This window comes from Salmo salar, chromosome 10, assembly GCF_965601325.2.
Source record: "Salmo salar chromosome 10, fSalSal1, whole genome shotgun sequence".
Lineage (NCBI taxonomy): Eukaryota > Metazoa > Chordata > Actinopteri > Salmoniformes > Salmonidae > Salmo > Salmo salar.
The window spans coordinates 73,010,174-73,035,711 of NC_138300.1; the positions used below are offsets into that span (position 1 = coordinate 73,010,174).

A 25,538-nucleotide genomic window follows, 5' to 3' on the forward strand; every position below is an offset into this window, starting at 1 on the left:
CTAGACAATTTGACGTGGTCCAATCAACAGCCTATCATGTCTGTCAGCAGCAAATCGTGATTAAACACTTAAAAACAAAATGGGGAAAGGGGAGCCAACTTCACTAGGTACTGTATGCCTACGTTGGAGAAAAAAGTACATTAGGTCAACTTATAACTATGTTTATCCAATTGTACATGTTTCTACCGGTAGCTTGCAAAGTAAACATTATCAGCTAACACAGTATTTTTTGGTTTAGTTTATTTATTACATCGCCGGCAATTGCGCCCTTCTGCTGCTTGACAGGACGGGAAATTAACCAAAACCACTCATACTTGTCAGGTATAGTTAACTTTTATATCATTCAAATATCCAATTAATAGTGGCCAATATTGATATATATTGAGGCTACTGTTAGGTTCTAAAAATCAGTTAGAAATCGACGGACACTATAAAAGCTCCAACCAAGTTTATTCACCCCAAAGGATCGAACAGCTGAACAAACAAATATCAGATTCTCACAAACACTGACATTTAACCCTTTCTCCTATGCTGAGCCCCTTACACATCTGAACAGCCAATACACCTCTGTTGCTATCCAGAAGATTAGTGATATATATATATATATTCTTCCTCACTTCATCTAACCTGACCTCTGCCCAAATTCCTCACTCCTCCCCAACTCACGGCTGTCATGGTGACTGGTACCAGACTGTCTCTTCTCCTCCCATAGGATCCCTGATGGCTAACAATAACATATCCAATACATTATCCTCTCTCCCTTAGTGAAATTAATAAGTATATTTCATGATTCCAACAGTTAAGAAGTCCGAACCCATCACTACCGTCGAGTATATGCAATTCAAATAGCCTGATCAATGTTTACTGATCATGAAAAGCCTACAGTTACTTTAACACTGATGATAGAGCTAAATGTGCACAATTGTTTTACATGGAATAATCTGACATTTGTAGTTGTGACTGTGCTCTTGAAGAGGTGATGACATTACAACCAAATAGTTTACATTTATTTAACAATCCCTTAAACGGTAAGTAGTTGTCAATGGTTCTAGCAGAGCGGAGGTCTCCTTGCCCCCCAACAACCAAATGGAACGCTCTGCACCATATCTGGGTTTCGATGCAAGGTGGGTTATAACATGGACTATAAGCAGTGGCAACCCATCCTTACAGATGGTCATAAATCTTTGGATAAATAAACTCAATGCAATTACCTATACATTGGATTTGCTTAGCATTTTGACAAAAACATTGTGGGCCACACTATCTTGATTGTCACTTGACTTAAAGGGGAACTCCAATCAAACTATCTTTTGGTATTTTCCCCAATAATCAACTGTTGATACAGTCCCAAAAATGTTTTGCATGTCAGCAGTCAAGTTCAGGCAAAGTATCACCGGCCACATCATGATGATGATGCGTTTTGAGATGTGGCTGGTAACACTTGGCTTCTTGAACTCCAATATCTTTTAAACTTGACTGCTAACATGCAAAACATGTTGTGATTGTATCAACAGTGGACTAATGAAAAAAAAGACCAAAAGATAGTAAGTGGAGTTCTCCTTTAAGTGCCCAGACTCAAGCAATGAATTAATGAAGCAATGAATCACTGATTTATTAATATCGGATACACAGTGAGCACCAACACTTACACAGCACTTTGTTTAATTTAAAATAATGTTAAACTGATGTTAAAGAACAGACTGTCATCTTTAATTTGAAGGTATTTTCATCCATATCGGGTGAACCATTTAGAAACTACAGCACTTTTTGTACATAGTCCCATTTTAGGGGACCAAACATATTGGGACAAATTCACTTATGGTGTATAATAGTCAAAAGTTTAGTATTTGGTCCCATATTCCTAGCACACAATGATTACATCAAGTTTGTCACTCTAAACTTGTTGGATGCATTTGCTGTTTGTTTTGTTTGTGTTTCAGATTATTTTGTGCCCAATAGAAATTAATGTCATTTTGGAGTCACTTTTATTGTAAATAAGGACAGAATATATTTCTACATTCATGTGGATGCTACCATGATACCAATGATAGCAGGCCTTTTTTCCTGTGCCAATCAAATTGGAACAACATTGTTTGTTATCAAAACAATAATAAGCGTCCTGGGATTAGTTTAAAACGACCCGCGACATGGTTTGTGAAATTACTCGGGGAAAAAAATATAAATGCAACATGTAAAGTGTTGGTCCCATGTTTCGTGAGCTGAAAAAAATATGCACAAAAAGCTTATTTCTCAAAAATGTTGTGCACAAATTTGTTTACACCACATGTATGGGGTCATGTGGGCGAGCGGTTTGCTGATGTCAACGTTGTGAACAGAGTGCCCCATGGTGGCGGTGGGTTATGGTATGGGTAGACATAAGCTACGGACAACGAGCACAATTGCATTTTATCGATGGCAAAGTGAATGCACAGAGATACCGTGAGGAGATCCTGAGGCCCATTGTCGTGCCATTCATCCACTGCCATCACCTCATGTTGCATGATAATGCATGGCCCCTTGTCACAAGGATCTGTACAGAATTCCTGGAAGCTGAAAATGTCAGTTCTTCTATGGCCTGCATACTCACCAGACATGGTCACCCATTGAGCATGTTTGGGATGCTCTGGATCGACATGTACAACAGTATGTTCCAGTTCCCGCCAATATCCAGAAACTTCACACAGCCATTGAAGAAGAGTGGGACAACATTCCATAGGCCACAATCAACAGCCTGATAAACTCTATGCGAAGGAGATGTCGCGCTGCATGAGGCAAATAGTGGTCACACCAGATACTGACTGGTTTTCTGATCCACGCCCCTACTTTCTTTTTTTTTTCTTTTTTTTTAAAGATGTCTGTGACCAATCGATGCATATCTGTATTCCCAGTCATGTGAAATCCATAGATGATGGCCAAATTCATTTATCAAACGATAGATTTCCTTCTATGAACTGTAACTCAGTAAAATATTTGAAATTGTTGCATGTTGTGTTTATATTTTTGTTCAGTATACCAAATGCGCGCAAAATCAGAGGTAGAAAAAAAAAAAAGGTAGCTCCGGTAATGAGTCATTTTTTTATTAACCGTTTGATCTAGAGAGGAGCTGTTTTCTTTGCTGTAAAGCGGCAAGTATGACTGTCGCAAAGCTGTTTTTCCTCTGGCACTGCTGTGTGACAGCAAACTTGCAAAGCCTATAAGACTGGCCTGTGCACTTGGTTAAACCCAGAGGTTAAATGACATACAATGTATCAATTTTGCTTGCTCTGCACACGCTGCTCCAAAGTATTAAATGTACAAATGTAACAACAGAAGACTGATCAGGGTATGCATCCCCCCCCTTGCCATCACGGCTAAATTATATTTTAAAAACTGATGAAGGAATGGATGTGCAGGAAGAGCAGACGGAGAGAAACAGGTGAGTGATGGCTGGAATGGGATGGGCTGGCGGATTACAGCTGCTACAAGTGATATGGCATGAAAGTTAAGTGGACATTATTGGACCAGCACATACAAGAGACTAGTTGCATTTATTTCTTTTTTTTTACAGAATTTATAAACAAAACTAACTTTATACACATTTTATAACAGGCGCCAGCGCCTCAGATCGGTAGGACTGAAAAATGTGTTAGTATTATATGAAGCGATAATCTATAAATGTTGGTATCATGTTTTGGTACCGTGATATTACTGTGGTACCGGTATACCATGCAACACTAATTCACATTAATGTAGAAGTGTTTAGAAACATATTCTATTCTTATTTACAATAAAAGTTCATCCAAAATGACAATACATTATTTACCATTGAGTCTTTTGTGACCAATAGAAATGAAACCACAAAAACAGCAAATGCATCCAACAACTTTATAGATTCAGAAGCTTGATGTAATTATTGCATGCTAGGAATATGGGACCAAATACTAAACTTTTGACTACTTTTAATACACAACAAAAAATGTGTCACTGTCCCCATACTTTTGGAGATCACTGTATTAGCTCTGGTCAATGACTTGTTAATGATTGAGAACCCATTAAGGTGCACGATTTCTCAAAGTGCACTTGTGCAATCCAGCATTTCACAACATCCGTTTTATAAAATCTATTCTACATCTATCTTTGGTCATGATAGGAAAAAGGCATCTCTAGGTAGACTAGGTTCAGGGAATAACCCTTGGCGAGGACTACGAGCAGGAAAAAAAGTGTGTCTTATGGACTTCATTTCACAGAGGCCTCAGGTGAGCTCTGCCTGTTTAGTGCGTGGCAGGCGCAAGGCAGTGATCCCCCCTGTCAGCAGCAAAGCAGACACAAGTAGAACTGGTATCACACAGTTGGTGTCCACCAGCTGGCCAAAGACTATGTTACCCATGATGGCTGCCACTCTGCCTATTCCTGTGAAGAAGCCCAGAGCGGAGGACCTAAAATAAACCAAGATTGACAGTGAGCACAGTGGGAGAGACAAGACAATCAGCCTGGCAAAGTGCCTTTGCTGGGAAATTGTTTAAAAGAAGGCTGTATGGTAGCTTGGTCCCATTACATGTCATAGGAGTTGGCAAGACAGCAGAAACAGATCTTGGACCAGTCGTGACAATAGAGCACCAATAGAACCTGTTCTAAAGTGGACCTGGGGCTTTCCCACCCGGACCCAATATGCATAAATACGTTGTTTTTTTTAAATACAGAGACCCGTTCCGAACGGACCCGAGGACAACTAGACCCGTTATGTACTGTCGTGGCCAAAAGTTTTGAGAATGACACAAATATTAATTTTCACAAAGACTGCTGCCTCAGTCTTAAGATATTTTTGTCAGATGTTACTATGGAATACGGAAGTATAATTACAAGCATTTCATAAGTGTCAAAGGCTTTTATTGACAATTAAATGAAGTTGATGCAGAGTCAATATTTGCAGTGTTGACCCTTCTTTTTCAAGACCTCTGCAATCCGCCCTGGCATGTTGTAAATTAACTTCTGGGCCACATCCTGACTGATGGCAGCCAATTCTTGCATAATCAATGCTTGGAGTTTGTCAGAATTTGCGGGTTTTTGTTTGTCCACCTGCCTCTTGAGGATTGACCACAAGTTCTCAATGGGATTAAGGTCTGGGGAGTTTCCTGGCCATGGACCCAAAATATCAATGTTTTGTTCCCCGAGCCACTTAGTTATCACTTTTGCCTTATGGCAAGGCGCTCCATCATACTGGAAAAGTGTTCCTGGATGGTTGGGAGAAGTTGCTCTCGGAGGATGTGTTGGTACCATTCTTTATTCATGGCTGTGTTCTTAGGCAAAATTGTGAGTGAGCCAACTCCCTTGGCTGAGAAGCAACCCCACACATGAATGATCTCAGGATGCTTTACTGTTGGAATGACACAGGACTGATGGTAGCACTCACCATGTCTTTTCCGGACAAGCTTTTTTCCGGATGTCCCAAACAATCGGAAAGGGGATTCATCAGAGAAAATGACTTTACCCCAGTACTCAGCAGTCCAATCCCTGTACCTTTTGCAGAACATCAGTCTGTCCCTGATGTTTTTCCTGGAGAGAAGTGGCTTCTTTGCTGCCCTTCTTGACACCAGGCCATCCTCCAAAAGTCTTCGCCTCACCTGCCTGCTGCCATTCCTGAGCAAGCTCTGTCCTGGTGGTGCCCCGATCCCACAGCTGAATCAACTTTAGGAGATGGTCCTGGCGCTTGCTGGACTTTCTTGGGCGCCCTGAAGCCTTCTTCACAACAATTGAACCGCTCTCCTTGAAGTTCTTGATGATCCGATAAATGGTTGATTTAGGTGCAATCTTACTGGCAGCAATATCCTTGCGTGTGAAGCCCTTTTTGTGCAAAGCAATGATGACGGCACGTGTTTCCTTGCAGGTAACCATGAATGACAGAGGAAGAACAATGATTCAAAGCACCACCCTCCTTTTGTTATTCGAACTCAATCAGCATGACAGAGTGATCTCCAGCCTTGCCCTCGTCAACACTCACACCTGTGTTAACGAGAGAATCACTGACATGATGTCAGCTGGTCCTTTTGTGGCAGGGCTGAAATGCAGTGGAAATGTTTTTTGGGGATTCAGTTCATTTGCATGGCAAAGAGGGACTTTGCAATTAATTGCAATTCATCTGATCACTCTTCATAACATTCTGGAGTATATGCAAATTGCCATCATACAAACTGAGGCAGCAAACTTTATGAAAATTAATATTTGTGTCATTCTCAAAACTTTTGGCCACGACTGTATATATCTGGTCAGATCCAGAGCCTGTCTGATCCGATTGAGGGAAGCAGCAGAAAAGTAATTGTTTAAGCTAAAAAGGAGCTGAAAGCGAGTGGGGTGTCGCTCTAGCAGGCGGGGGAGGGGCTGTACTGTGAGCAAGTGACATGGGGAGCAGGGAGGAAGAGACAGCAACCAACCATGCCGACTTAGTAGACTAATAGCTGACGTAGCTAGGTTATTTATTATCAAATATGATTACGTAGTATCTGTCTTGGACTGCATCAAACCGGGAGAAGCTAGTTAAGCTAGCTAACGTTAGCTAGCAGGCTAACTGAGGCTGCAGCGCATGCGCTTCTTCATCCTACAGTTACAAATGACAACAACGTCATTCTGAATATTAAGTAGCAGCCTGCCTACCTGTTGGCTCTTGGTTGTTGTAGCCTATCCTTCTCCTCTTCCATTGATTAGATATCTCCTAACTTTTGTCAAACACGGAGTGAGGCTCTATGACTTGTACGGGCCCTTCCGGACAAGTCCGTTAAAATTACACATGCCCGAGGCTCGTGACAATCATATTAGGTCAGACCCGTGACTTTATTTAGAATTCTGGATCCGGACCCGCTCGGGTCTCGTGTATTCGGGTACAGGTGGATTCGTGAAGCCTTCTAGTCCATAGGAGTTGGGAAGGCAACACAAACAGATCTAGGACCAGGCTATTATGATGGTGTATGCAGTTACCGTAGCTGGGTGGGGTAGAGCTCAGTGCCCAACACGTCCAAGGAATTCCAGGCCACCACAGACACTCCACTGAAAACACAGGAGATGAGCAGACTCTGTGCTTTCGTCTTCACCTCGTAGATGAGGAACACACTCACACTGGACAACAATAGGCTGCAACCTGGGACAGAGAGCACAGTACATACTTCAAAAAACCAGACGGACACACACGGGGAATAGAATCCATGCCAAGATGGCTTTGGTTGGAATGTGGTTCTAGGCTAGCAACTGTGACTTGATTCCTGCATAGACCACAAACATGGGTTAACTGTGAGAGGTTTCGGATCAAAGCGTCTGCAAATGGCCATTTTATGACACCATTCCCAATGCTGCAAAATTATTCTGATTGAGCCACAATGTCACTGAAACTTCTAATAACTAAATGCATTTTTTGATCATGCCCTACTGTCTTTTAAGAAGGGAGGGGAAAACAACTCACAAAGCAGGGCCTTTCCTCCAATGACGTCCATTAGGAGAACGGTGAAGATGTTCCCTGGTAGGTTTGAGGCTGCAGTGATAAAGCCCTCCATGTACACTGCGAAAGGAAGCAGTCCAACACACACACTTAGTTTTCAATAAATAAAAGTGCCAGTAAAGTACCATGAAATATACTTTTTTACTTGAATAACAAACTTTGCAAAATGTTATAGATAGCACAATATTTCATCATTAAAGAGAAACTGGTGCCCACAGATTTATATAACATACATAGCTACTGTTTACACATAACCTTTTTCTGTAAGTCTGACAGGAGTGAACATTTTATTGAGAAGTGCATTGCTCCCGTGTTTTGTACACACCTGCTGTTTTAACTGGGTAGCAGCTTTGGTTGTCATGGCTTTGTAAGCGAGACACATTGGCACAGGGTGAGCCTCCATCCTCTGCTCTCTTGAAAAGCTCTGGGAACCACATCCACAGCCCATAGTATCTACACACACACACACACACACACACAAAAAGGGGTTAGGACACGGGATAACTACCCCCTGAAATATGAGATGTCAATATTTTTGTATATTTGTGTCAAAAAAGTCATCCGTACATACAGTATGGATAACAAGGACAGCTGAAGACAGACAGATTGTATTAAGGAGAGCTGAGACCCACCCAAATGAGATGCAGTAGAATATGACGACCAGACATACACTTCTAGAGGCCAACTCTCCAACAAACAGCTGTCTTATTGGTGCCAGGCCCTGCAACACAAGCAACATTGATTTAAGTGAAAATAAACATGTCCTACATATAAGTGTTATTGGAATATTCACACACTGGGTTTGTATTTTACTTTGTGCTGAACCTCATGTGATAAAGAAAAACCTGAATGTAAAGGCCAACAGTATGCATGTATATAGGGGATCTGAGATGCAGCATAAAGTACAGTACAACATTTCCTTCAGCAAATCCATTCGTTTTGAAGCTGTGATACCCCATCGGAGGGTGATCCAGATGTGAAGAAAAAAAAAACATTATGAGAGGGTATTTGTGTATGTGCCGGTCTCCTATGTCTGTGTGCACGTGTACATGTATGCATGGTGTTACCTGTTTGAGGAGGTTGACAAAGCACCAAGTGTGTGTTCCACCTCTCCTAGTCTCCCTCTCTTTCTTCTCAGAAGGGATATGCAGCCCACAAATCTGTAAACGATACAGAACACACCATATTTAACATATCAAGTGAAAAGTAGTAGCATCATTAACATATCTACATATCATATCATATATCATATGTAAATGTAAATGTAAATATCTAATTCTACTAATAAAGGAAGACTATGATTAGTAGAAGTATGTTTACTGCTTGGCTGGAGCAAAAGCCTGCAACCACACTGAAACGTGAAGGGTAAGGGCCGTATCACGGAAGTTCAGCGTTAAAGCGTGATTTAAATTTAAAGGCAATGTTCCCGTGTTAGCGGAGACTGCATTCATCACTGCATATATTGTCTCAATTGGAAATTACCTTTCACATTTCTATCTCGCCATCTGTAACACTTAAGAGATACAGATTGAATAGAGACCCAACATTGATCACCTCTGGTATATGAGCTAATACAGTATGTGCAGTTAATCGAGGCCAAAACAAAGGGATCTGAAAAGATGATATCAACAGAATTGGGCAGATTTTAGTACAGGGATATGGGGAGCTAAAACATACTGTATGTCTGTCTAACTTGCAAGTGTGTTTTGCCATTACTGTGAAGAGGGGCCGATCAGAAAGGCCACGAGTGCCAATTTCCCTCTACTTTTACATAACGTGCTCCATGTGATGGGCTGTATTTATTTACAGAAAGATGGAGACACGTGTTCAGGAAGAATGGATCGGTTTAGAGATATTTACTGCTTGACTGGAGAAGCAACCACTATACACTTACAGTAACACAGTACATGCAGTTCATCAAGGCCAAAACATTAAGAAGTGATCTTTCTAACTTGGAATGTAAAAGTAATTTTTCCATTGGGGCCATTACTGGAAAGAGGGAGCACAAGTGATGGCCACATTTAAAAAATAAATAAAAAAGTGGGGACAAAAATGGCCCATAAAACACATTTGACATCCCTGGTCTAACTGGTCCCTCCAAGACATGTACTGTATATTGAGCAGGGTCCACAATATGAAGAATACCTAATCCTAAACTGATATGTGATATAAAAATCATGTATTTGAACCCAGATCTGGCTGTACATCCATTCTGCGACCGGAGTGTGTAGGGCCTGAAAGCTTCTAATGGACTGATGAGGTCATGAAGTCATGACATAGGAATGAATGGTGTCACGTGATCGATGGCTTTGTACATTCATATAGTCATTGTTTTTTAAAGACTTTCGTCAATGTTAAATTAAGTACTTAAAATTAAGTTGTTAAAATGTTATACTTAAAAATATATTTCTTTGAAATGTCACACATTTGGATTGCAAAATATTGTATTCACGTAAGGGGAAGTTCAGGATTTTATAACTTGGATGTTTTATGGTTCCTCATCCTGAAAGTAGTCTATGACATGTGACAGGAGCCACTGTAATCCATGGTTCGATTTTCCATGGTTTCTTTAAACAGCCAGTAGAAACTTCTGCTATCTATATGAAAAACTTCTCATTCATCATCACCAACAAACGACTAAGTCATGTCGAACCTTGAAAACATGAGACCGCTTTTTAAGTTTTGCCATGCAAGTGCAACCACCTTTACAACCACCCCAGGAGGATCGGGTGGTTCAAAGGTAGGATTCATTCTGGTAGGTTAGGTAATACCTGGCAAAAGTCAACATTAACCGGCACAACTACGTAGTAACGTTAGCTTGCTAATGATTGCAACAGCTACCGTGGGGTGCGCGAGTATGGGCGGCGTCGATTATGCTGAGTGTCATTATTGTAACATTTATAACGTTTGCACATGTCAGATTTCAATCGTTCAGGAGACGAAATAATGCTGGAGTCCAAAGGCGACAAACCGGGAGAAGCAGGTTGATAACTATGAGGGTTTGCCTGATTGCTGACCCTACCATCCGGTAGCTGAACAGGATAGGTACATTTTACCTATATCCATGTAGTACATGAGGACACAGTGCTTGCTTTGTAAGTAAGCTAGGTGTGAATCTATGTTGTGATTCAACATAAGACTTATTGCAGGTTATTTTACTGATTTAAAGATCATGGACTATTTCCCTGTTTTATATTAGGATACTTTTTATTAGATTTAAATAATGTTTCCATATCTCAGTATCTTTAGAGTATCCTGTGAGGCAGATCAAAGTGCCCTATGGTCAGGAGAGCAGCTTCTTGAAGGTTTTGGGGGAAACATTCCCCCAGATGAATCCAAATGTAGAGGCCTTTAAGACAGACAGGAGGAGGCTCGTTCCCCTACAAAAAAAGGATTGTTGTCAAGACAATGGAGGACAGAGATGGTGTGGTTGAATTGGTAGCTCAACAATTTGTCCAAGGGAGCATGCAGGTGGCCTTGGAGCAGTAAGTCAACTCTGTCATAAATCTGTGAAGTACTTGTCATTACCTCCTCTAACGTAAGTATTTTTAATCAGTCCACCCCCCTAAATTGAACATCAATATATTGTCCTTAACACTTATTTTAAATATACATACTGTCTCTAAACCATAACAGGTTCAAATATCATCTCAACTCTTTTGGGCTGCTCGAAGCATTGGGGACCCACCCAGGCAGCTTCCGAGCACTGTTTGAAGGACTCCATAAAGCCTCCCACTGCCAGGGACCTGTTTAAAGTAACCTATTCCATACCTGGCGGCAACCGGCGGTGTTTGAAGTACGACACCATCTGCCGTTGGTTCAACTGGCTGGCTGAGGTGCAAGGTAAAATAGTAAATTGTTCAAGTTTATCGGTAACTGCATATTATTCCATTTTGTGATTTAAATATGTATTTTAAATGTTTTACTGTGTACTCCTCAGATGGAGAATGTCCTCCTCTAACAGTGGTGATGGTGTTGGGAGTTTGCTACTGGGGCAACGGTGGGTTTGAGGACACCCCCAACCATCGAATTCCTCCACACAGCGCGAGGGCTTCTCGCTGGGCAGCAGAAGAAAAAGTACCCAGAGGCAAACACGTGTGCTGTGACACTAAGGCTCCCTCTTCATAGCACCTACAATGCCTTTAGGGAATTCATGACCTCCGGTATTGTGAATTCACCACATTTCGGTGTCGCATAAAAACATTTTTATGATACATAATTGTATCTAGTAGCACTAAATTACAGTAGCAATTGAGTGTTTGAAAATGTAACTACACAACATTTTAAGCATTTATCTACTTACATCTATTGTTTGTACAGTGCATTGGGAACGTATTCAGACCCCTTGACTTTTTCCACATTTTATTACATTACAGCCTTATTAAAAAATTGATACAATTTTTTACCCTCATCAATCTACACACAATACCCCATAAAGACAAAGCAAAAACAAGTTGACATTTTTGCAAATGTATAAAATAAAAAAAAAGGGAATATTACATTTGACCCTTTACTCAGTACTTTGCTGAAGCACCTTTGGCAGCGATTACACCATAGTCTTCTTGGTATGACGCTACATTTTTATTTATTTAATACATTTTAGAATAAGGCTCTAATGTAGCAAAATGTGGAAAAAGTCAAGGGGTCTGAATACTTTCCAAATGCACTGTATTTACATATTGGCTGTTATTGTTCACTTAATGATCATTCAAATTAAATGATACAATCCATATTGCTTGTCTTGGTGTTAAAGGTTAGTTTTTTTTAGTAACACTTTACTGACACTTCACTAATAACCAATAGCCGTTGCTGTTATTGACTGAAGTACTGCTGCCATATTGCAGCCAACTCATCCAAATCTGATCATTTGATGTCCTACATTAAGGACAAATTAACTTCAGCTATTATCATTTAATTAGAACTACATGAAATAAGGCTTCCCATCCACTGCATTAAGTGACAGCTCCACTTCTGGAAACTGCACCTTCGTAGTGACTTATCGAATTTCAAATGCATTGATCTAAGAACTAGATCCATTAGTCCTAGGCTCTCCAACCCTGTTCCTGGAGAGCTACCCTCCTGTAGGTTTTCACTCCAACCCTGTTCCTGGAGAGCTACCCTCCTGTAGGTTTTCAATCCAACCTCAGTTGTAACTAACCTCATTAACTTATTAAGCAGGTAATTATTAACATCAGGTGCACTAGATTAGGGTCGGAGTGAACCTACAAGACAGTAGCTCTCCAGGAACAAGGTTAGGAGCCCTGCACTAGTCCATCTTTAACCACATAATTTGAGATGTCACAATGTGTCAACAATGTTATATTACTAACTTTAATAGGTTGCTGTTAAACACAATTATATAAAATGTAACGGGGCGAACCACTATCTTCATAGTTTCTTTTTTTTAAACTATAGGGCGTTCTCCACACTATTTATTTTAACAATTTATAAAAGTCCCGATTGGGCATTACAAAAATGTAAGTTCTGTTTTAATAATGTTCATTCAGAATGTTCTGTTGTCCTTCCACAGCAGGCACGCTCTGAAGGCTCCAATCCAGTGCTTGCAGTAGGCCTCTCCTGGGTCGTGTTGTACTGAATGGAAGACAAATATTGTGTCAGCAGATGGAATGCTGTGCTAAAGTGCCATAGAGCAAAATACAATAACCATAGGCCGTATATCTTAACAGTACCTGAGTCTCTCCAAATATGACCAAACAGAATCGTACTGGAATGGGGAAGTACTTAACAAAAGTTAAGGCCACCTGTGTCTAAACTCTGGTCCCCATCCGTTTAGAGTTGAAGAAGTCTATCGTACCTTTCTAGAGACCAAATCATATAGTGTGTGAAAGAGGGGGAATGTTAGTATTATAAAATGTATAATAGCATTATGAAAATGAACAGATTCAAAGGAACGAGTGGCGCTAAAGATATAGCGTCCAATCCCTCATCCCAGTAGGGGAGTATGTAGTAAGTCAGGTTGGAGTAGGAACGAGTGGCGCTGAAGATATAACTGCCATAACCCTCTGTCAACTCCCAGGCTGCCTCTGGGGCCTTCCAATGGGATTATTGTCCGCAACAGTTCCATCTGTGTGTTGCTGATGGTGAACTAGAGTTGTGGCACAATCACCCATTCCGACCAATAAAGAGCTGCGGTGCCAGTGGTTGGAGGAGCGGAGGTGGTGGTTGGAGGAGCGGAGGTGGTGGTTGGAGGAGCGGAGGTGGTGGTTGGAGGAGCTGAGGTGGTGGTTGGAGGAGCTGAGGTGGTGGTTGGAGGAGCTGAGGTGGTGGTTGGAGGAGCTGAGGTGGTGGCTTGAGAGCTGATGGTGGTTGAATTTGGGGCGAACAAATCCCTTACTGCTGGAGGAGGTTGCCAGGGAACCCGAGACGAACAACTGCAGAGGTGACTGCCGTTGTTCAGTCCTCAGCCCAGGGTGGTTCCACTGACTGGCAAACACAGCAAGATCTCTGTTCACCCGTGGCAGGAACACAAAGTGCAGTGCCCACAGGTGCACCTCATTGTTGATGTCGATGATCTGCTCCATCTCCAAGGTGAACAGGTCATGGTAAACGTTGGAGACTCCATGCCAGATGTCCCCCCACAGGCGCTCTATCCTCTGGTTGTGAGTGCTCCTTCCTCTGAGGGCATTTCCCCTCTCACCACCCCTGAACTGCTCCATGAAGGCACAGATATGGTTGTTTTCACCACCCGGTGTTTATCTCACCCGGGATGGTACTACGTAGCTGGTGATGGCTGCTTTGAATGACTCCATGACTGTGGCACTCCTGTTGTTGTCAGAGGCCTTCAGAAACCCAACAAGTCTGCTGTAACCATCCACAGCACCATGGATAACAATCCTCCACCTAAAAAACATGATACGTTTGTTTTACAAAAACTTTTTTTCCCTCATATAGTGACGCCATTCTGTTTTTATTGATATCAGCTCTTTGATCCTCTCATCCAGCTAAGCGTCTGACAACAGTGAGGACCTGAAAAGCTGAAAATTACTAAATACAAAAATAACACAAAAAGATACATCAATCAGGAATGTGATCAAATCTAGAGAGGATGTAGAGATCTCCCTCTTGTGTTACAATTGCTTTATTCAATTACTTACCTCATGCGCCGCTTGAACACAGAGTGCGACACATTGAGAACATCTGCCATTTGTCTGATGGTCATATGACAATCTATGAGGAACTCAAGCTGCTCCTTGGTGATGTGATACCGCCTTCCCTCCAAAGGCGCTTGATAGGATACTGAAATAAAAAAAATACAATAGATAATTAATTACAAAATACACTCCTAAAAACTTTAGATTAAAAGACTATAAGAGCACCATATAGAATTTAGGAACAGCATTATAAACCAACCAAATGTTTTATTTTATTGATTGACTTGACAAAGGAGACTTAACACAGGACAAGTAAAATGATAAAATCTCAGCCTTTGCCACTCATGCCTTACAACAACAACAAAAAATGATACAAATGTAACAACTTGCCATCTCTGTAAGGTTCTGTTGTTGGATGTAATTTGCCTCTTGTAGGAACTCCTCTGCAACAGCAATTAGATTGCTGGCCATCTCTTCATCAAATGACCGCTTGCCCACCGAAGGCTCCGCAACATGTTCTCTAGCCTGAAAAATAGACCGCAGACCCGATGGGTCCAGTGACATTTTTATCTGTATGTAGTTAACAACTCCTAAAGTGTTCTCTTGTCTAAACTGTGCCAACTCGGAGCCTCCGACCTATGAAGACAACCGTGCATTAACAGGCGATGCAGTTTTAACTAACGTACTTTAGCTACAAACTAGCTAAAAAAAATCTTAATTCAACATCGCTAGCTAGCTAACGTTACTGTACAGCAGTAACTAGTTAACGTTTTATAGATGCCATAATTAACGTTAGATTATGAACAATTAACGTTAGCTAGCTATCTTGAGTTCAGTTAAATATAAATGGCAGGCAGATCTAACGTTAGCTAGCTAACGCCGTTGGTAGTTTGGTAACGTTAGTGTTATATTATGTAGTTACTTTTTTTTGCAGCTGTTACACCACTCACTCTCAACACCTACGTTAGATAGCTAGTTAACATTAAGTTAACGTTACCTGGCCATTGATGGTTGAAGTCCATCTCTTCTGTCCGTGAGCAGCAGTCTGGTGCAATCAGAGGCGGAAGATTTACAATTTTCGAGAAATTGGGCAACCATTGTTAACTAGCTAGCTAATTTGACCTCGGAAGAACAGAAGTTGAGTGAACGTCTTTGATCAGTACCTGAGACTTGGCCGGAGTCCAAACGACCTTTATGCAAATGTGATCATCAGTGACAAAATCTAAGACTCATAGCATAGGTATCGGTGAATCGTTGTGACATATGAAATACGAGTGAGAGTGTAATCAATGTGTAATAACTACGTACAAAATTAATGAACGTGTTAAATTATTATGTGACGTGGAGTCATATTCAGGTCCTGATTATTTGACGCGTCAAATAAAATATATATTTTTGACACACAAAGACCCAAAAGGCGCTCCATAATCATTAGCCACCACTAGCTAACAATCAATGGAAGTGATCGATGCAATGTATATATTAATTGGCAAATCAACGCAATATTTGGTTCGACGTTACTTAAAGGTGATTTGGCAATTATTTCAAAAACATTGCACGATTGCCCCTATCACTTCCATTGATTGTTAGCTAGTGGTGTGTGTGTGTCAAATCAAACTTTATTTGCCACATGCGCCGAATACAACAAGTGTAGACTTTACCATGAAATGCTTACTTACAAGCCCTTAACAGTGCAGTTCAAGAAGAAGAAAATATTTACCAAGTCGGCTAAAATAAAAAAAGTTCTAATAGAAAGTAACACAATAACAATAACGAGGTTATATACAGGGGGCACCGGTATCGAGTCAGTGTGCAGGGGTACAGGCTAGTTGAGGTATTCTGTACATGTAGGTGGGGGCGAAGTGACTATGCATAGGTAACAAACAGCTAGTAGCAGCAGTGTACGGGGGTCCAATGTAAATTGTCCTGTGGCGATTTTTATGAATTGTTTAGCAGTCTAATGGCTTGGGGGTAGAAGCTGTTGAGAAGTCTTTTGGTCCTAGACTTGGAGCTCTGGTACCGCTTGTCATGCGGCAGCAAAGAAAACAGTCTATAACTTGGGTGACTGGAGTCTCTGACAATTTTATGGGATTTCCTCCGACACCGCCTATTATATAGGTCCTGGAAGACAGGAAGCTTGGCCCCAGTGATGTACTGGGCCGTTCGCACTACCCTCTGTAGCGCCTTATGGTCAGATGCCGAGCAGTTGCCAAACCAGGTGGTGATGCAACCGGTCAGGATGCTCTCGATGGTGCAGCTGTAGAACCTTCTGAGGATCTGGGGACCCATGACAAATCTTTTCAGTCTCCTGAGGGGGAAAAGTTTTGTCGTGCCCTCTTCACGACTGTCTTGGTATGTTTGGTCCATGATAGTTCGTTGGCGATGTGGACACCAAGGAACTTGAAACTCTACCCGCTCCACTACAACCCCGTCGATGTTAATGGGGCCTGTTCCTGTAGTCCACGATCATCTCCTTTGTCTTGCTCACATTGAGGGAGGGGTTGTTGTCCTGGCACAACACTGCCAATTCTCTGACCTCCTCCCTATAGGCCGTCTCATCGTTGTCGGTGATCATGCCTACCACTGTTGTGTCGTCAGCAAACTTAATGATGGTGTTGGAGTCGTGTTTGGCCACTCAGTCGTGGGTGAACAGGGAATACAGGAGGGAACTAAGTACACACCCCTGTGGGGATCTAGTGTTAAGGATCAGCGTGGCAGACATGTTGTTACCTACTCTTACCATCTGAGGGCAGCCCGTCAGGAAGTCCAGGATCCAGTTGCAGAGGGAGGTGTTTAGTCCCAGAGTCCTTAGCTGAGTGATGAGCTGAGTGGGCACTATGGTGTTGAACGCTGAGCTGTAGTCAATGAACAGCATTCTCACATAGGTGTTCCTTTTGTCCAGGTGAGAAAGAGCAGTGTGGAGTGCGATCGAGATTGCGTCGTCTGTGGATCTGTTGGGGCGGTATGCGAATTGGAGTGGGTCTAGGGTATCCGGGAGGATGCTGTTGATGTGAGCCATTTCAAAGCCCTTCATGGCTACCGACGTGAGTGCCACGGGGCGGTAATCATTTAGGCAGGTTACCTTCGCTTCCTTGGGCACAGGGACTATGGTGGTCTGCTTGAAACATTTAGGTATTTCAGACTCGGTCAGAAAGAGGTTGAAAATGTCAGTGAAGACACTTGACAGTTGGTCCGCGCATGCTTTGAGTACACGTCCTGGTAATCCGTCTGGCCCAGCGGCTTTGTGAATGTTGACCTGTTTAAAAGGTTTTGTTCACATCGGCTACCGAGCGCGTTATCACACAGTCATCCAGAACAGCTGGTGCTCTCGTGCATGCTTCAGTGTTGCTTGCCACAAAGCGAGCATAAAAGGCATTTAGCTCATCTGGTAGGCTCGCGTCACTGGGCAGCTCGCGTCTGGGTTTCCCTTTAGTGCGTAATAGTTCAAGTTTATGTAAATTCCATCCAGATGCAGTCAGTTTAATTCTAAACATTTTCAATTAAAAACTATTTAGTAGTCATCTGCTCCTCAAAAATAGAAATCCCTGACCCTTTTTCACACTTTTTACAGTGTCCACTGAAGCCACAGATATTTAAGAGATGAACAGGTCTATTGCAAAAACCGCAACTACTACTTCCACCATCACTTTGGATCCTGATGTTGGAGCAGCCGCGTTAAGTGTTCCTTGTTTCTTCAGTAACCGACATCATTCTAAGTCTCCCCACTAATGTCTATGTCTGATAGTGAGGGGAAGGTTTGGTGGCCTCAGACTTTTTTGCTCTCAATCTCGGTGTCTGAAATCTTCGTCTGCTTGTGATTCGCCTAAGCCTATCTGGACCAACACGTTCTACGTGTTCTTCGACATACTACTGCATTTTTCCTAGTTTTCATGTTCATTGGCCAGCCCGTGTTCTAATACTATATCGGTGTGAAGTGCTACCTGGCAGTGGTCTGCTCTGTTGTCTTCCTGAAGTACAAACACCATGTTCAGGGTTGGCTTGCTTGACCTTTATGTTTGCTGCTGAAAGGAGTGATACATTCTACTGTATCTTAAGCAGTTCCCTGGTCTGGTTCTCTGAAGTTGTTCTGCTGTTTGACCGTTCTGAGAGGTCTGAAACCTACTGGGCCGCGGGAGGGGGACAGGGACAAAGAACATGAAAATGAGGGTCTTCAGGATCATTTTGATTATCCTAGTTACAATACTGATTAATTATCTTCCGATGATAGTGGTAATAGTAATGCAAGATTACTTAGAATTCACACGGGGTATTCTTGCCAGGGCAATTAGTTTGTCTATTGTAGTTGTGACTGGGTGTGTGCAGCCCCTCCGATACCGCCTTAAGGATGGGAAACTCCCATGTATCAGGGGTCCTAGAGGGAAATGTTTCATGACCTGTACTATTCATTTTCACATGTTATAGTAACATAGTACATTTATCAGAGTTTGTATGGAACATGAAGGTCCATAATTTGCATTAATAAAGTATAATATTTTAGATTATATTTGATGATTTGTAAGTGTGATGAATCACTTCTAATTACTGAAACATGTTAAGCAACCATCTAAAAATAATGTTATCAATAAATTAGTAGTCCAGCATTTTTTTCAACATTTACAATTACAAAATTTCTAAGCATTGTAGCCATTTAACTATTAATAAAGCATTTATCAAGCATTAACTTATTTAAGAAGTTATTATTAAGTAACTTTAATAACTCTAAATTGATACCTTGATGTTTAGATTGTAATCTTTATACTCAATAAATGTGCCTGCTGAACTCCACGTTAAACATTTTTTGAGTAAAACATTTTAACAAAACCAATATCTTATATATTAAATATGAAAGTTTGTTATACCTGGAGAGTTATGGGATGGTATACATTGGGGTTCACAAACCTTTTGCTTCATAACCCACCAATTGACGTGTCTTTTGAGTGGCAAACCCCCAATAAGGGTTGAGCTGTGACGCAAAGCAACACATGGATCATCCTGACCAAAAGGTTCTTAAGGCCCCCAGAAGAAAAGTGCCGGTTCTGAGCAGTGAAAAAACATACTCAGACCAAATATAATAAACTAATTTAACATTCAAAACATATAACTCTTGTGACTAATTTTAAGCAATTTACTAATAATGAAATGATGAGTATCTATGGGCAAAAAATGTCAAATCGTGTAAACCCGCGACACATCTGCCCCGACACACAGTTTGGGAGCCGCTGCACTAAGGTACACATAGTACGGTACATACTGAGAAGGTCTTGAGACTGCCTCTGTGGTTTATTGCAAACATCCTGCAGAAGACACGTAGGGCTTCGATCTCACGGCCAGCCTTGCAAAGAAAGAGAAGTGTGTTTAATGAAGAAACAAACCAAAAACCAGATATTATTTTGTAAACTAACTTGTGGAACTTGGTTGGACTTGTATACAAGGCTAAGTGTCCTATTGTATTATTCAGAAACACTTATTGGAGCTCTACTGTATGACTGGCCTACTGTTACACAAAAAGGCGGTCTTTAAAGACAGCATTTTGGATTTTAAAGATTGGTGGCCTGTAAGCACTGGTGTACCTCCATGAGGAACCGGGGGCTCTCAGGCATGGCCAGACTGAAGATGAGTGCCGATGTGAGGCTGGGGACAGAGCACAGCACCACAAACAGCCTCCAGCTCTGGAAATCCAGCCCACCCAAAGAAAAGCGGACCCAGGTCCGGGGGATGACCAACCACGCCAGGCCTGTAGGGAAAACACACACCCAGACGCTTACCTAAATGTTCATTAACATCATATATTGTGACTTTCCATAAATAATTTGCATTGGAGCAAAAGTGTGCAGCTAGACTATTTGTTAATGCATTTCCATTAGGTACACGTCTCACGAATGATTGACACACAAACAGAAAAATCATATTACTGGACATTGGTCTATATTTTATGCTTTTAACGAGCATGTGGACCTAAACATTGCCTACAGACACATGCAACAGTAATCATCTCTACCTCCCTCAAGCATTTGACACGAGGACAAACATCATCTGACTAACAGAAGACAATGTGTAGTAATGGTGTCAACTGCGCACCTGCTGCCAGAATATTCCCTGCCATCCAGAAGGTAGCCAGAGCACTTATCATTGCCCCTCTCTTCAGCCGGGGCTGAAACTCTGAAAAGTAGGAGAAGATGACCGGGATTGAACCTCCCACCCTGGAAAAGGCAAATGGAAAAGACTTGTTAGAATCCACTACACAATTAGAGTACCTACACAGTAGATTTCCAAAGTGTTAACCGAGCAGTCTAGGTATTTCAATGACAACTGTCTGTTGGCAAGGGTGAGAGGGGAACATATGAGTAGCCTATGCCCTGGAAAGACACTCCGGTGAAAGTTGAAATTAATCCTTTAAATGAAGAGGACAGATGCAACTTTGAGTGTTTGTAAAATGATTCACATTACATTTCCGTGTTGGAGTCTTTGTGGATGTGTGTGTGTCTGTACCATCTTCATTAGGTCCAATCAGAGGGGTATGTAATGAAGTGCTTACCCTACACCACTGATAAACCGTAGTAGAAGGAAGAGCCAGAACCTGGGGGCAAAGCTGGCCAGCGCTCCAAACACTCCGTTCACTGTCAGGGACATCACCAAGACCTTCTGGCGCCCCCTCTGGTCAGCCAGGTAACCCCACATGTACCCACCTATCATCATTCCTATGGGAACAAAGGGCAAAAACAGAGCACAGAAAAGTCAGAGGCCTCATTTAGAAAAAAAACAAATTATGCACAGAATTCTTACAAACATTGTTGCTATTCATAAACCTTGAACTTGATGTGAAATTTGGTTTTACATGTGATTGATGATGAATGACTTGGTTGTTAAGCATGAGTCTTATCACACTAATAGAACCCTGGTTAAGTCTGCACTTACATATAAGTAATACAGCAGCATCTGTAATCAAGTGAACTGATATTTAGGCCTACTTTAAAATGTGATGACTGAATTCGTTAGTTGAAATTATCTAAACTATTTACCCATATAAGCTATTCCTTACCGAGGAAAATGTTGGCCGTCAGTAACCCCATGTCTGAGGAGCTGAGATGGAGGTCACAGCGGGCCGTGGGCAGCAGAAAGGAAACACACAGGATCTCCACCGCATCACTGGCATTGGCCCATCCACACACCACCAACAGGAGCCCATGGAACAAACCAAAACCTGAAGGTGGGGCGCAGAGACCAGACACTACAGGAATACTGTTCATTTTCTAATGAGAATACAGTGTGATGTCTGAGACTGAGGCATCAGCAGTGTATTCACTAGGAACCAAACAGAAGCAAACTTGCTGAAACTGGAAGGGATCTACCTGGGGTGTATTCACTATGAACCAAGCGGAACCAAACAGAAGGAAACGGGGAGGGACCTACCTGAATTTCTCTTACAGAAACTCTAATTTTAGTTGAAAAACGTTTTCCATTATGATGGTGTGCACTAATGAATTACACCCCTGAACTTGATCAATAAGGGACGTTTGCTACGGTTTGCACTTTAAGCAATAAGGCCCGAGCGGGTGTGGTATAACCCCAGAGGTGCCTTATTGCTATTATAAACTGGTAGCCAACGTAATTAGAGTAGGGGTGTGGTATATGGCCAATATACCATGGCTAAGGGCTGTTCTTACACATGACGCAATGCGGAGTGCTAGGACACAGCACTTAGCATCGGTATATTGGCCATATTTCACAAACCCCCGAGGTGCCTTATTGCTATTATAAACTGGTTACCAATGTAATTAGAGCAGTAAAAATAAATGTTTCTTCATACCCGTGGTATACGGTCTGATATACAGCCAATCGGCATTCAGAGCTCAAACCACCCAGTGTATAATGACTAATATACCACAGCTAAGGGCTGTTTTTATGCACAATGCAAAGCGATACAGCCCTTAGTCATGGTATATTGTATAAAGTGCATTTGGAAAGTATTCACACCCTTACATTTTTTCCACATTGTTACATTACAGCCTTATTCTAAAATGGACACAATTAATTGTTTTCCTCATCAATATACACACACAATTGCCCATAATTTAGAATTTTTGCATATTTATAAAAAAATAAAAACAGATACCTTATTTACATAAGTATTCAGACCCTTTGCTGAGGCTTGAAATTGAACTTTGGTGCATCCTGTTTCCATTGGTCATCCTTGAGATGTTTCTACAACTTGATTGGATTCCACCTGTGGTAACACACCTGTCTATATAAAGGTCCCACAGTTGACAGCGCATGTCAGAGCAAAAACCTAGCCATAAGGTTGAAGGAATTGTCCGTAGAGCTCTGAGATAGGATTGTGTCAAGGCACAGATCTGGGGAATGGTACCCCCAAAAAATTCTGTAGTAGCATTAAAGGTCCCCAAGAACAGTGGCCTCCATCATTCTTAAATTGAATAAGTTTGGAACCACCAAGACTCTTCTTAGAGCTAGCCGCCCAGCCAAACTGAGCAATCAGGGGACAAGGGCCTTAGTCAGGGAGGTGACCAAGAACCCGATGGTCAATCTGACAGAGCTCCAGAGTTCCTCTGTGGAGATGGGAGAACGTTCCAGAAGGACAACCAATCAGGCCTTTATGGTAGAGTAGAGTGGCCAGACAGAAATAATCTCCTCAGTAATAGGCACATAACAGCCCACTTGGAGTTTGCCAAAAGGCACCTAAAGGACTATGAATACTTATGTAAATGTGATACATTTCAGTTTATGGAGTATTGTGTGTAGATTTGGGGGGGGGGGGGGGTTGCCTTATAGCTATTGTAATGAAACAGTAGGGAGCAGGTCTCGAACCCTCGACCTAGCCCGATGTCCAGCGCGCTATCGACTGTGCCGCAAAAGCATGCTCGTGCTGCAGAGTCGATTTCCGCGCTTATAAACCCAGGGTCATTACACTATTATAAACTGGTTACTAGCGTAATTAGAACAGTAACAATTAATAATAAGCATTCAGGGCTAAAACCACCCAGTTTATAATAATGAATACACCTCGTGTTACACATCAAAATCAAAATACCAGTAAAGTCTACCTGCGTCCTCAACAGCTTCCTCATATGTTCGTTTTCTTTGTGTACTTCTCTGAACATCATTTGCATTGTCTCCAATACTCCTCTCAAAAATAACTTCACCTGAAATGAAAAAAAAAAAACCATGCGTGATAAATAGCTTTGTAAATTGTATAAGCATAAATTACTCAAAACATTTAATGGAAAACATACGTCTGATAATGCAGGTACACCTACTACATGTTGAATTTGACATCAGAATTACATTTTTAAGCTAATAAAGAGCACACAGGTTGGACTAGTTTACGTGGGCGACTGCATGAAAGTTCCAAGTCTACCAGGTGGAGTTTACGCATGTACCTTCATCCGAGTCGAGGCTAGCTAGCTCCAGATGGCTGGTGAGAAGTGGCACTCGTGCTGCATCATCGCCGGACGCCTCTATATGGATATGTCGAGACATAGCCGATTGTTTCATCAAGCTAAAGCACCAGTACGACCTCTTGTTTTGTAGACTACATATCAGTGTACACTTTCTTGATACATAGTAACTGTATTACCAGAGAACCACATATTTATCCACACACAGTTATGGAGTGAACCAAAAGATGATCCATTATATTGACCAGATACTCTAGTGGCCGCTCTAACAATGTAAATAAATGTATTTAAAAAAAAAAAAAGGAAGGCAGTCGGAGGAGGCAAGATCAGGTGGGACCATTCTAGCCAATGAGAGGGCTAAACGTGAGTGACAAAAACGCACAACTCCGATATTAAGTGTTGTTTCTCAAAGTTGCCGGGATGTCACGTGTCCTACGTATATCAGTACACGCGTAACAAACCACGCATGACAAAACTTCGATTATATCAAATAAGCCACATGTAGCAAATAAACCATTCAACTTTTTGTTAACCAAATTCGACACTCTCATTGACCTCCATACAAAAACTCCTCGCTTGGTGAACGGAAAAACGCCACATGCCGGAGTAGACAAATGTTGGGCTAAGTTGCCCCTCTTGCTTCGCCTCTTCCTCTCTGAGTGAACTGAACCGACTTCCTGTTTTAAGAAATGGATGAGCTGTTAGCCTTCTTCGGTGGGGTTTAACGGCGGTTGGCATCCAATATAATGTTGCATTACCGCCACCAACTGGAGTACAAATCCATTATACTTTGTGACACAACATAGGAAAAGGAAAGATCACATGTTTTTTTGCCTGCCAACTAACCCAACACCCACTGAAAAACCGCCACCACCTTGCACAAATTTAACCCTATCGGATCCTACACACAACATGACCATTAACTTGGCACCTGAAACACACATAACTGATTACTAACATTACTTTGTTGGGTAACGACTCAGCATCAAAACTCAAAAGGACAGACAGACATTCTGTTTCACCACTCTCGCCACTGGGTCAGTGTCACACGGACCTGGTTGGCCTTCTTCTATGGCAGTGATTCTCAACTGGTGGGTCGAGGTTTTGAATGGGTTGCGGGTGTCTGAGTAAAAAAAGAAAATAATAAATTACTTCTTTTTTTTTACAATGAAAAAATACTTCAGTCTGAACCTAAATGACTTAAACCAGGTAGAAAGTGTGTAGAAATTATAATGCATTAACATTTTAGAATAATTTAATCTCAGATAAATTTTTGTTCAATCATAGGATTTTCAATACAGCTATTTTGGTTGATTCTTCGTCAAGAATATGGGCAAAATGTTATTATTGGCAATGAAAGAGTTGCTACATTTACCATCAATATAGCATTAAAATAGTTTTCCAGATTGTATTTTGGCGAATATTTTTCGCGGTGCGAATGTTGGGTCACGACTGAGACAACCTGGTTCAATTTAGGTCCCAAGGCAAGACCAGTTGAGAACCACTGTTCTTTGTATTGTGTTGGGCTCCCGAGTGGCGCAGCGGTCTAAG

At 41.7% G+C, this 25,538-nt stretch overlaps 2 protein-coding genes and 1 long non-coding RNA gene across 4 annotated transcripts; 1 reads left to right on the forward strand and 2 right to left on the reverse strand.

Moving 5' to 3' along the window:
* Positions 1-433: 433 nt before the first annotated feature.
* On the reverse strand, positions 434-24,663 carry sv2 (synaptic vesicle glycoprotein 2). Of its 2 annotated transcripts, none has more exons than XM_014124014.3 (13): positions 23,970-24,663; positions 23,634-23,732; positions 21,614-21,775; positions 21,110-21,272; positions 20,653-20,774; positions 20,145-20,308; positions 19,826-19,906; positions 8,530-8,622; positions 8,095-8,183; positions 7,788-7,915; positions 7,427-7,522; positions 6,949-7,108; positions 434-4,415 (listed from the first exon to the last, which is right to left on the reverse strand). In XM_014124014.3, exons 1-13 carry the CDS (start codon positions 24,082-24,084, stop codon positions 4,232-4,234), a joined length of 1,656 nt encoding a protein of 551 aa, XP_013979489.1. In that variant the 5' UTR covers positions 24,085-24,663; the 3' UTR covers positions 434-4,231. The 2 variants fall into 2 exon arrangements, with proteins under 2 accessions (XP_013979489.1, XP_013979490.1); XM_014124015.3 differs by lacking the exon at positions 23,970-24,663 and adding an exon at positions 23,823-23,948.
* On the forward strand, positions 9,978-12,192 carry LOC123724439 (uncharacterized). Its single transcript, XR_006756991.2, has 2 exons — positions 9,978-11,305; positions 11,403-12,192. It is a non-coding gene; the product is annotated as an uncharacterized LOC123724439 (long non-coding RNA).
* LOC145858600 (uncharacterized) lies at positions 12,771-19,801 on the reverse strand. The gene is made up of 4 exons (XM_082957145.1): positions 15,572-19,801; positions 14,965-15,099; positions 14,578-14,719; positions 12,771-14,323 (listed from the first exon to the last, which is right to left on the reverse strand). Exon 4 carries the CDS (start codon positions 14,137-14,139, stop codon positions 13,489-13,491), a length of 651 nt encoding a protein of 216 aa, XP_082813271.1. The 5' UTR covers positions 14,140-14,323; positions 14,578-14,719; positions 14,965-15,099; positions 15,572-19,801; the 3' UTR covers positions 12,771-13,488.
* Positions 24,664-25,538: the final 875 nt, after the last annotated feature.